This window comes from Saccopteryx leptura, chromosome 5, assembly GCF_036850995.1.
Source record: "Saccopteryx leptura isolate mSacLep1 chromosome 5, mSacLep1_pri_phased_curated, whole genome shotgun sequence".
Classification (NCBI taxonomy): domain Eukaryota; kingdom Metazoa; phylum Chordata; class Mammalia; order Chiroptera; family Emballonuridae; genus Saccopteryx; species Saccopteryx leptura.
The window spans coordinates 185,611,346-185,624,389 of NC_089507.1; the positions used below are offsets into that span (position 1 = coordinate 185,611,346).

General features: G+C 41.0%; 1 protein-coding gene across 4 annotated transcripts in view; it reads left to right on the forward strand.

Annotated features, from left to right (window-relative positions):
- Positions 1-13,044, forward strand: part of TASP1 (taspase 1) — a 314,709-nt gene that overhangs the window by 12,692 nt on the left and 288,973 nt on the right. For 3 of the 4 annotated variants that reach the window (XR_010751729.1, XM_066387123.1, XM_066387124.1), the window contains exons 2-3: positions 5,459-5,677; positions 8,757-8,824. Coding sequence is in view for 2 of the 4 variants with exons in the window: in XM_066387123.1 (XP_066243220.1) it covers positions 5,533-5,677; positions 8,757-8,824 (213 nt within the window). In the remaining 2 variants the exon portion in view is untranslated. Of the gene's footprint in view, positions 1-5,458; positions 5,678-8,756; positions 8,825-13,044 lie in introns of those variants that run through there. The other variant, XM_066387125.1, reaches the window with a different exon arrangement.

Here is a 13,044-nt window from a genome sequence, read left to right on the forward strand (position 1 = left end):
GTAATGCCTCATCAAAGAGGGTCGGTGAATTCTTGAAGCCCTGTGTAATCTGGTTCAGGTTAGTTGTCCTGAAATGCCTGCCTCTGGGTCATTCTACTCGAAGGCAAAGATGGGCTGACTTACGGGGGCCAGGGGAATACTGAAGAAAGTATCTTAAATCTAAGACTGTAAAATTTTAAGTCCAGTGACAACAGACAATATGTAGGGGTTAGACACAGTGTGGTGTATTGTCTCAACTCATTTATTTATTGCCCTTAAGTCCTGGACTGGATGATAGTCTTTGATGCCTGGCTTCTGGACAGGAAGTAAAGGGGCTTTCTATTGGGATTGGTGAGGAACAAGAATACCAGCTCCTAACAGTCTTTTAATATGGGCGGTTATTGCCTTTTTAGCTTCCCTTGACATAGGGTATCGCTTCACCCATATGGGGACGGCACTTGCAGTAAGCTGAACATCTACTGGGGTTTGATCCTTTGCAAGCCCAGGTGGGTTGGTTTCTGCCCAAACTGAAGGGAATCTATGCTGTAGGACTGTTAAATAGTCATTTGAAACTCCTTGTTCTTTCTTAGTATCCATATTTAATAGATATTCTTCTGACAAAGGGCAAGTATCCATAAGCTGCACATGGCTGTCAGCCTCAGCGTGGAACTCAGCAGAGTTATGACTAAAAGAGATAGTAGCTTTTAGTTTTCTTAGCAAGTCTCTCCCAAGTAAAGGATAAGGACAGTCCGGAATAACCAGGAAGGAATAGGTGACAGTGCTATCTCCTAAATTGACAGTTTGTCAGGAAGTCCGTGAGCAAAGAATTGAATTCCCAGTAGCACCTTGTATGGGCACTTGCTCCCCTGAGAGAGATTTGAGGGGGGCAGTGGGAACAGAGTGAGAAGCTCCGGTGTTAGTGAGGAAGTCTACCGGGTAGCTTCCTACTCGTAAAGACTAACAGGTACGGAGCCCTGCCCCATTGGTCCTCCTTAGATTAAGGATTCTTAGGGTCTGCTGTAACTTTTCTTTCAGCTTTGGACAGTCTTTGTTCCAATGTCCTTCTTTACAGTAAGCTCACTGATTTGTGCTTAACTTAGGCTTCCTTTTCTTTTTATTCTGGTGTTCTAAAACAGCTACAACTACCTTTGTTATTTTCCTAGTCTGTTTCTCCTCAGGGGTGTCTCTGTTATTATAAACTTTCTGAGCTATTTCTAACAATTGGGAAATCACTTGTCCCAGGAAGGCTTCTGATTTTTGTAGCTTCCTCCTGATATCTGGAGCAGACTGTGACACTGAAGCTAAGTTAAGTACCCTAGCATTCTCTGGTGCTTCAGGGTCTAGAGGTGTGCAGGCCCTGTAAGCTTCTTGCAGTCTCTCTAAGAAAGCTGAGGGAGTTTCCTGGGGGCCCTGGATAACCTCTGACACCTTAGACAGATTCATGGGTTTCTTAGCAGCTCCCCTGATCCCGGCTAACAGAAACTGGTGAAAAGTGTTCAAAGCTTCCCGTTCCACAGTAGTGTTAGGGTCCCGTTTAGGCCGGACAATGGGAAATACCTTATCAAGGTGGTCCCGATTGTCCTCAGAGCCATTTCTCCCCAGCATGACAGCTTTTCTAGCTTCTGATATTATTCTTTTTCTCTTTTCAGTAGTAAACAAAGTAACTAAAAGCTGCTGGCACTGGTCCCAGGTGGGGCAATGTGTGTACAGCACAGATTCCAACAGTCCTGTTATAGGTTGAGACTTGTCCGGGTTGGATGGAGCCCACAGAGGAGGAAGATATGGAGGGGGCAATGCTGAACCTTCCTGAACAGCTTATAAAACAGGGACCTTCTTGTCTGATTTTGGGGCTGTTGTTAGCAAAACATGATGACCGTCTCTGATAGCACAGCCTTTCATCCAGGGAGGGGGATTCTCTACCAGAGCCCTCTCTGGGGTCGTCAAACTTTTTATAAAAACCGCCCACTTTTGCAGTGCTGGTCAACCTGGTCCCTACCGTGCAACCAAACAGCGCCGCGATTGGCCCATGATGAAAGCTGGAATGCCCACTAGTGGGCGGTAGGGACCAGGTCTACCAGCACTGCAAAAGTGGGCGGTTTTTATAAAAAGTTTGACGACCCCTGAACGGGAACTGGTCTGGGTGGCCCAGTGGCTTAGCTATTACATTCCATACGGCTCTGACATCTCTACGATCTAATGAGCCCTGTTTTGGCCACTTTACCCCAAGGGATGGCCATTCTAGTTCACAAAGAGTTCAAAGTCACCCCTTGCTTAGTTTTACAACATAATCATCAGAAAATCCAAATTTGAAGTTCTTAAACATACACTCAAGAGGAGTTTGACTCTTTGCCCTTCCCCCATAGTTACAAACAATATGAGTACAAATGAACTTCCCAACGTGACAAAAGGGGTCATGAACCCAGGTTTGTGCCAGTTCTGTAAAATGTCTCTTGTTGGAGCATATCCTGTAGAACCAAAGAACAAAGTTTCAGACAGAAAGGAAGAAGGTGCCCGTGGAAAGCCACAAACTGGAAACTCAGGCTCTGGTACCTGAGATCTTTATTCACACATTTACTCGGGTTTTCAACACAGACAATACCAAAGCAAAGCAAAGAACAAGATCTCGGCAGGAGTAAAATCAGAGAGGGACGAAAATAAAGGTCCTCTATCCAGAGAAGAATACAGGAAGGAGGTCCCGAAGAGGGACCGAACCAGGAGATGTCTCTTAGGATACCCTGTAAAAATAAACAGAAGCAGCAAAACAGACAGAGGGCAGACATATGGAAGCAAATTCAAACGTGTCTTGGGAAGCTTGAGGTGGGACTCAGTCCCAGCAACTGCCTCCCCAGAGCACACAGATCCTTCTTTCAGATAACTCTGCCAGTGTCTTGGCACTGGAGAGCCTATTGTGTGAATTCAGTCGTGTCTGACCCTCGATCACAATAGTACAGACGGCTAGCCACAGACAGATTACAGATTGAGCAGATTGCAAATCTGCTCTGCTTACCTCCGGAGGCTTTCTTGATGACTCCAAATGGGTGGATGGGCATGCTGATTGCCTACGGCTGACTGTTGGTCAGACAGAAAGACCAGCGGGGCCCTGGAACGTCTCAGGTGGCGCCTCCCTTGTAGGTTTCTGCTCCCAGCAACCAGACCCAGGAGGTCAGCACCCCGCTTGAGTTGCAAAGACAAAAAGACAAATGAGTCCAAATGACTCTTATCTCTCTGGGGACTTCATATATTGTATTGGAACAGTGAGATAAGAGATCTTGCCATACAATCAATCAATTAGCCACATTAAGTAATTAGGAGTCTTTAATTAGCCGGCTACGCTGACCGCATGGAAACCTAAGTTGTTCAAATCTGTGTGGCCCTGAACACAGTTTTGGATTAGGTTTTATAGGGAGAATTACATACTGACTGAGAAATGGGGAGGAGAGAAAGCATAGCAGTAAAACAAAGCAGTGAAACAAACTTTCTTACAATGTTTATCTATAGGGTTAATTCAAGGAGAAACATTCTGAGAACACCTATTACTTCCCAAAGCTAGTCCAAGGCCACAGTCTGGAAAACCAGCCTCAAGGCCAATAGGGAGTAACTGACTTTCAGAAAAAGTAAGTTCTGCTATAAGTCTCTTTGTTTTAGAGAAAGTAAGTTTGCCAAAAATTATTCATGTTTAAGAGCCTTTTTTTTTCTACAATACCATCTCTGTTGTAAAGGAGTAGCTTCAAAAATTTTTATTTAGTGGCCATTTCTTTCATAAAATGCAAAAACAAAGAACCTAAAACCAAAGAAAAATCCAAACAAAACTGAAATATGGAAGTGTGACGAAAAGATAAAAATAAAAGCTCAAATTTTTATTAATGTTAACCAATAAAACTATTTCAAAAATATAAGTATAAATAAAACACAAGGAAATAGAAAAATACAAAACTAAGTTATTTATTGAAAATGTGTATATAAAGCAATTTAATATACTAGTAAAATAACATTTTATTTCAGACCGGAGGCAGAGCACAGTTTGAACACCACTGCTTTTTGGATTAGGCTGCTAAGTCTCTTTGTGTTACTATTGATGCTTGATATTGGAAAGAAGGATTGATTCTGCCCCTCCCTGTATGAAATGTGTTCTGCCATAGTTATTGTTGTTAAGCCAAGATTGCTTGAAACTTGTGAGCCTGTGAGAAAAATCAGAAACTTTGTGGTACAGTTGTACCTTGAGATACGAATTTAATTCGTTCTGTAACTGATCTAGTAAGTCAGTCAACTTGTATATCCAACTGCCGATACTGGACCCCTGCGCCAACTAGCGGCCGCTTCCTGAATCACGACTCATATCTCGGAATTTCGCTAGGATCTCGAACAAAAATACAGACCGAGTCGCAGCTCGTATCTTTTGTCTTTTTTTTTTAAATTTACTTATTCATTTTTAGAGAGGAGAGAGAGAGGGAGAGAGAGAGACAGAGAGGGAGAAAGAGGAGAGGGGAGGAGCTGGAAGCATTAACTCCCATATGTGCCTTGACCAGGCAAGCCCAGGGTTTCGAACCGGCGACCTCAGCATTTCCAAGTTGATGCTTTATCCACGGCTGCACCACAGGTCAGGCTGCAGCTTGTATCTCAAATTTGTTATGTTGGTCTGTTTGTGTCTCAATGTACCACTGTATAAGTTGCTTGTCATTTATTTCATTAAATTTTATTTTTCATTATTTATCTTTTGTGAACCTCAGAAATAATGCTTTCATAAAAGTTAGCAAATATTTGCACACATTATTTAAAATTCCTGAGTAGTCATATAATTTAGTTAGTGTTTGTGTTTTATAGTTAAGCTGTGGAGCATTAGACTGTTCGCTTAGGGGGTTCTTCACAGACAGTGTGAATGTCTATGTTGCTTCATTTCTTTAAGCAGCAATTTATAGATCTTAAATGTTCTCATGGCACAAAATTTGTAATTATATTGAGGTGATAGATGTGTAAACTAACCTATTGTGAAAATAGTTTTTGCAGCATATATGAGTATCAATCATCACGTACACCTTAAATGTACATAAAATTTTACCTATCAATTATATCTCAATAATGCTGAAAAAAATGTAAGTAGCAATCTAGGCTTTATACTAAGGCTTGGTGCTATTAGCACTGCCTGTGATTCTCGAATGTCCCACAGATTATTAGTATTTTTTTGGAGGGAGTTGAAAGTTATATTTAAGTTATATTGAGATTTTTAAAAATGTAGATAGAAAGAAAGATAAAATAACTTTGGACTCAGTATGAAGTCTTTTTATAGTAGTTCATTTGTTATGTGACTTTAGGCAAGTACTGTCAGTAGAAAGAGATTTAAATTCTAACCTTTTTATATTGTATTACCTAGTTAAATAACTTAAAATTTGAATTTTTGAAAGTTATCTTTGCATTAATTTGTATAAGTTATGTATGTGCTAGTGGAAAGGAATGCATACCATCTCTGTGTGTTTTCCTTTAGGGTAATTCCTCTCCTGCAGTTACTTTTGGATGGAAATATGCTCTTTTTCCAGTAGAAGATGGTAAACTTGGAGAATGACCATGGAGAAGGGGATGAGTTCTGGAGAAGGGCTGCCTTCCAGATCATCTCAGGTCTCGGCTGCTAAAATAACAGCCAAAGAGTTGGAAACAAAGCAGTCCCATAAAGAGAAGCTAGGGGGCTTCGTGTTGGTGCATGCAGGTAAGCTCCGAGTTGAGTGAGTTGAAAGACGGAAATAATGTTAATTTTTTTTCTTTCTTGCCTCGAGATACACTGAAAATTGAATTTCACCTTGGGTGGAAGCACAGTTCCAGAGATGAATTGAAATCAAAGAGACTGACTTTGATATAGTGAGGGCGTCCCCTAATTACCCACTTGGAAGATCTTGTAATGACAGCCCTTCCTATTTCTTCTTCACTCCCTTACCCTATTACTTTTACCCTATGTAATAAATATAGTTAGGTAATGTTAAGCTCAAAGTAGTTTTTAAACTCTGGTTTGTAGGTTTAAAAATAATACTGCTGAAAAAATTTTATTGACTTTCGTATTTGACCATGACCATCTTAGAGTGTATTTACACAGTCTTAGAGCTAGTTTGCCTTTTTAATATGATATGTGAGAAATCTTAAAACTAGGGAGATTGAGTGGCTTCCGCCACATGGCTAGTTCCTCCTAGAGCCAGGCTGAGAAACCCTGAAGAGGCCTTTCAGCCCAGGTGTGGTGCTTTTAGCAATGTATTAGCCTACAGTCTACTTCAGAGGACCAGAAGGACAGATACTGTGAAGTTGGACCTTTGGACTCTTCATCCTTGAAAGGTGTTGGGTTTTAGAGCTGTGTATCTTTGCCCAGGTCTGTTCAGCAGGCTTTTTTTTTTTTTTTTTAATTTCCTTTCTCTTTAGTCATTTTTAATTGCTTGTGTTAAGATTCTAAAGTTTATGACCTCCCTAAAGGAATAAGGAATGGCTGAGTCTCTTCTTAACTTTCCATAGACAGTCAAGCAGTATGGGAGCAAGATTGGCTTTGACATGGGGCTGAGGAGTAGAATTGCTTGTTCTTGTCAAACTGGTGTCTTACCTGGTTGGTAACCTGTGTTTAGACTGGACAATTTGGGACATCAAATCCAGAATTAGAAAAAATGGATTCAATTTCCTTTTCTTTCAAATCATTTTCCAAAAAAATGAAGTAAAGTTATAGAAATAATCCAGGGACTAGAAGAACCCCTGACCTTCAGACTCCTAGGGCAGTGATTTCTTTTAGTATACCATGTCGAAGGTACATCTTTCATGGTACCCAGTGAGTTATTTTAATCAGAATGAGTATTTGAAAATTGTACAAGGAAGTCTGAAATTTATAACAAGCAGCAAGGTAGAGCTTTTGAGTAGTTGGGAAGTGCTGGTTTCTATGATTCTCATGGTGGTATCTATCCTTTCTCAGACACACACTGGACAGTAATGGCTCCAGGATAGAGCTGGTGCTGGAGGCCAGCAGTAATGAGAGGGACTGGGGGTTATGGCAGGATTGTGAGGTTCCAGCTGAGCTAGTGACCTTTGGGCTCAAGCCAGTGGCCATGGGGTCATGTCTATGATCCCATGTGTATGACCCCATGCTCAAGGCAGCGACCCTGTGCTCAAGCCGGGACCTTGGGTTTTGAGCCTAGGTCCTCTGCGTCCTAGGCCGAAGATCTATGTCCATTGCACCACTGCCTGAATGTAGTTTTCTTTTTTTTATTGATTTTAATTTACAGTATTGTGTTTATATAGATTCAAGTGTCCCACCGAATATATCCCCCCCACTCTTGTGTTCCCCTCAACATCCCTTTGCCCCCTCCCCCCAACACCCTCCCCCCCTTCCCTCCAGGATTTGCTTTCCTGCTCTCTATAATACTGTGTTATGTGTATATAATTTCACCAGTCTCCCTTTTCTGATCTTTTTTTGTTGTACTCTCATGGAGCTTGGGTGGGAATAGGGTAGGGATGGGGTAGTGTGGGGAGGGATAGGGTTCAGAACTTTGATTAGAAGCCTAATTATTAGGACACTTTAAGTACTTTTGTCTTGGTTTCTTTCTTATTTATATCATTCTCAGATCTGTGACTAAGCATCTATTAATGTTTTTAGTGAAATAAATTTCAGAGCCATTCTCTGAGGAAGTTACTTGGTGTTTGATTAAGAGTCAGGGAGCAACAGAATTTCTGTGTCTCTATGTATGTATGTATCTATCCTCTATCTACCTACCTACCTATCAATCATCTATCTATCTATCCATCAATCATCTATCTATCTACCTACCTACCTATCAATTATCTATCTATCTATCTATCTATCTATCTATCATCTATCTATCTATCTATCTATCTATCTATTATTTAGAAATTAAATTTAATGGGGTTGCATTGATCAATAAAGATACATAGGTTTCAGGTGATCCTCTCTATAGCATTTGAATTATTGGTTGTGTTCCCATCACCCAAAATCAAATAATTTTTAATCTCCATGTATTGTCCCTCTCTACAGAATTCCTAACAGGCAGTCGTTAATGTGCCACCTTGAGGTTTCGGAGACACTCTGGGCTTGAATTCCTGAAGGAGAGAGGATGTAAGGGCGTGGGCAGGAGTGGTAGCATTGGTGGTGGTTGTGGATTGGTGAATGCTATTTAAGAGACTACCAGGTTTTGTGAAGTTACTTTTAAGAATTCTGGATTCCCAAATTGCAGGTGCTTTCTGAAGGTCAACAGAGAATAACTTGAAGGGACTCTTTTTCCTGACACTCCCTGGGTTATTAACTCCAGGCCAAAAGACTCCTGACTTTGGAGAGAAGTTATTCAAAAGGAGATGACCTTGGTGAAATCTCTTTGGAGACATGAGCTATTTCTAGTGCCCAGGAAAATAGCATTTGAAAAAGAAGATAAGACATGGTATTAAAAAGGGTTATGGTGGCCTGACCTGTGGTGGCGCAGTGGATAAAGCGTCAACCTGGAAATGCTGAGGTCGCCGGTTCAAAACCCTGGGCTTGCTTGGTCAAGGCACATATGGGAGTTGATGCTTCCAGCTCCTCCCCCCTTCTCTCTCTCTCTGTCTCTTCTCTCTCTCTCTCCCTCTCCTCTCTAAAATGAATAAATAAAAAAAGAAAAAGGGTTATTGTGGAGAAAGAAGCTACAAGCATTAGACAGTTAAGACAATAATGTTGTCACTAGGAGAGCATCAGTTTGTATGAGCTACATATATAAGCAAGTTTTCTGACATTTTAATGAATACTAATAATTGGTTGGTTTGTTCCACTACAGGTGCAGGTTATCATTCTGAATCCAAAGCCAAGGAATATAAACATGTATGCAAACGAGCTTGTCAAAAGGTATGATACATACATTTCAGTTTTCACTGTAAAGCAGCTTTTCCTTGAAATTAAAAAAATTTTTCTTTTTCTTTTTTTTAAGTGAGAGGAGGGAGATAGTGAGACAGACCCCTGCATGTGCCCCCGACCAGAATCTACCTGGCAGCCCCTGTCTGGGGCCAATGCACTCGGAACAGCTGAGCCATCCTCAGTGCCTGGGTCGACCCTTGAACCAATGAAGTTACTGACTGTGGGAGGGGAAGAGAGAGAAGGGGAAGAGAGAGGGGGAGAGAAGCAGATGGTTGCTTCACTTGTGCTCTGACTGGGGATTGGACCTGGGATGTCCACATGTTCGGCCAGTGCTCTATCTACTGAGCGAGGGCCGAAATTCAAATTTTTCTTTTTCTTTTTTACACAGAGACAGAGAGAGAGAGAGTCAGAATGAGGGATAGATAGGGACAGACAGGAACGGAGAGAGATGAGAAGCATCAATCATCAGTTTTTCGTTGCAACACCTTAGTTGTTCATTGATTGCTTTCTCATATGTGCCTTGACTGTGGACCTTCAGCAGACTGAGCAACCCCTTGCTCGAGCCAGCGACCTTGGGTCCAAGCTGGTGAGCTTTTGCTCAAACCAGATGAACCCGCGCTCAAGCTGGCGACCTGGGGTCTTGAACCTGGGTCTTCCGCATCCCAGTCTGATGCTCTATCCACTGCACCACCGCCTGGTCAGGCCAAAATTCAAAATTGTAAGGCTTGATTTATAAGATATTATTTGGTTTGGACCATAAAATAATTTTTCTCATATTTGTGAGGTCTTGTTTTGGTTTTGTTTTGTATTTTTTTATTCTTCAAATCATGCTTAGATCTTTCTTCCTCAGATTAATGTCTATATTTTTGGAATTATGGGCAGATAAAAATATATCTTTTAATATTTGCAAAGGGGAAGAAAAAAATATCAAGAAGTGAAAATGGGTACTTTTCTTAGGGAGATTTTCCTGTATATTTTCTTTCTGTTTTTCATCACATAGTTTGTATCTTAGAAATTTGTTGTCATTCCTAAGTTAGCTTTGCCCTTGTACTCGGTTGAACTTTATTTCTCTTTGGTTTTTGAGGTTTTGCTGAATTGTTGAATATTTAATGTGGAATCAGGAATGGAATCAGAAGACATATTGTTTGCTTTTATTTTGATCCTGACTATATAATCTTGTGAAAACTTTCATTTACTTTTATTTAAATAGAATATTAATTGGGTATTGTATATCAAGTAAATTAGTCTCTCAGCTCTTTTTTTTTTTGTATTTTTCTGAAGTTGGAAACGGGGAGGCAGTCAAGACAGACTCCCGCATGCGCCTGACCGGGATCCACCTGGCACGCCCACCAGGGGGCGATGCTCTGCCCATCTGGAGTGTCGCTCTGTTGTGACCAGAGCCATTCTAGTGCCTGAGGCAGAGGCCATGGAGCCATCCTCAGCGCCTGGGCCATCTTTGCTCCAATGGAGCCTTGGCTGCGGAAGGCGAAGAGAGAGAGAGGAAGGAGAGGGAGAGGGGTGGAGAAGCAGATGGGCGCCTCTCTGTGTGCCCTGGCCGGGAATCGAACCCGGGACTTATGCACGCCAGGCTGACGCTCTACCACTAAGCCAACCAGCCAGGGCCAGTCTCTCAGCTCTTTTGATTTATATTTACATATCATTTAAAAGAAAGATTATACTTTATCAGAGGTCCAAGCTTTTCCTTACAAATGAAATCTCATTAATAAGAACATTGTGTTATAGGGATTTTTTCTAATATAATGAAGCTAAAAGTTCTCTAAGCTCTTTTATTTTTTTTACCTTATTTTCAAAGTGTGAAATCTTTTTATTATCTGAAAAATGTTTTATTAATAAAGAACTTCTATAGTCCTAGAAACCTAATACATTTGGAGTATATAACAGCTTCCTCAATTTATATAATGAATAAACTTCTTTTGTAAAATGTTTGTTTCCATCTGAGGATTCTGAAATGCCTCTGTGATTTGGAGTCACTGTTTCTTTTAATAGGTAGAGGTGGGGAGAGTAGTAACAGTGGGAAGAAAAATTAGGAGTTTAGCCTGAGATTCAATTGTCTGTATAAAATATGAATTGTCAGGCTATTTGAACCAATCTGGATTCATATAATGTCTAGCTATTTGAATTGCACTGTGATGAATAAATTTCTTTCACTTACTAAATTTCTTGCACTTTGCATTTAGTGGCTATTTTTTTGTCTTAGTTTGAATATTAAGTAAGCTATATCATAAATTATCCTGAATATAATAAATACTTGCTTGTTGTAAATCTAGGTAGTTTATATCTTAAAGTATAGAATAGACATAGTGGTCATTTTTTATTAACTCTAAATGTCCTTTATACTTCTTTAAGCCTTTGGAAAGTTTTTGGGTATGTTTGAGAAGTTGTGGTTTTACTTTTTTCCCCTCCTTTTTATTGAATTTATTGGGGTGACACTGGTTAACAGAAGTATACGGGTTTCAGGTGGGCAGTTCTGCATCATTGTCTGTACAGTATATTGTGTGTTCACCACCCTGAGTCAAATCTTTGTCCATCCCCACTGTACCCACCTCCACCTCTCCTCCACCCCAACCCCTGACAATCACCACACTGTTGTTCCTGTCCATGAGTGCTTTTTTACCTTTTCTTCTTCTTTTTTGATCAATCCCTCCACTCCCCCTGTTCAGTTCCCTGCACTTTGACAGCTGTCAGCCTGCTCTCTATGTATGAGTCTGTCTCTATTTTGCTTGTTAGTTCATTTTGTTTGTTAGATTCCACATACGAGTGACATTGTATGGTACCTGTCTTTCTCTGACTGGCTTATTTCACTAGCCTAATGCTCTCCAGGTCCACCCATCTTAGCAAAAGCTAAGATTTCCATTTTTTCCTTTATGGCTGAATATTATTCCATTGTATACATGTACTGTAGCTTTTTAATCCACTCAATTCCTGATGGACACCTGGGCTGCTTCCAAATATTGGCTATTATAAATAATACTGCAGTGAACATAGAGGTACATATATGCTTCCAAATTAGTGTTTTGTGTTTTTTTGGATAAATTCCCAGAAGTGGGATTGCTGGGTCATAAAGCAGTTCCATTTTTAATTATTTGAGGTAACTCCATATTTTTTTTCCACAATAGAGTCCCCACTAATAGTGCATGAAGGGAGGTTCCCTTTTCTCTACATCTTCGCCAGCACTTATTTGTTGATTTATTGATGGTAGCCATTCTGACAGGTGTGAGGTGATGTCTTATTGTAGTTTTAATTTGCATTTTTCTGATAATTTAGTGTTGTTGAGCATCTTTTTAGTTCTTATTTTTTCTGAAGTGAGAAGCTGGGAGGCACAGAGACAGACTCTTGCATGTGCCCTGACCAAGATCCACCTGGAAAGCTCACTAGAGGGCGATATTCTGCCCATCTGGGGCCTCTGCTCCATTGCAACCAGAGCTATTCTAGAGCCTTAGGTGGAGGCCATAGAGCCATCCTCAGCGCCTGGCCCAACTTTGCTCCAATGGAGCCTTGGCTGCGGGAGGGAAGGAGAGAGATAGAGAGAAAGGAGAGGGGGAAGGGTGGAGAAGCAGATGGGTGCATCTCCTGTGTGCCCTGAACGGTTATCGAACCTGGGACATCCACACGCCAGGCTGACGCTCTACCACTGAGCCAACTGGCCAGGGCCATGTTGAATATATTTTCATAAGTCTATTTGCCATCTATATGTTCTCTTTGGAGAAATGTCTATTCAGATCCTTTGCCCAGTTTTTTAATTGGATTGGTTTTTTGGTGTTGATATTTTAAAGTTATTTATAAATTTTGGATATTAACCCATTATCAGATGCCTCATTGGCAAATATGTCCTTCTATTCAGTAGTTGTTTTTCTTTTTTCTTTTTTGTGACAGAGACAAAAAGATAGAGGGGACATATAGGGACAGACAAGCAGGAAGGAAGAGAGGAGAAGCATCCATTCCTCTTTGCATTTCCTTAGTTGTTCATTGATTGTTTTCTCTTATGTGCTTTGACGGGGGGTAGGGGGGGTCTACAGCAGAAGTGAGTGACCCCTTGCTCAAGCCAGCAACCTTGGGCTTCAAGCCAGCAACCATGGGGTCATGTCTATGATCCCCCACTCAAGCCAGAGACCCTGTGCCTAAGCTTGCTGAGCCCATGCTCAAGCCAGCGACTCTGGGATTTTGAACCTGGGTTCTCTGTGTCCTAGTCT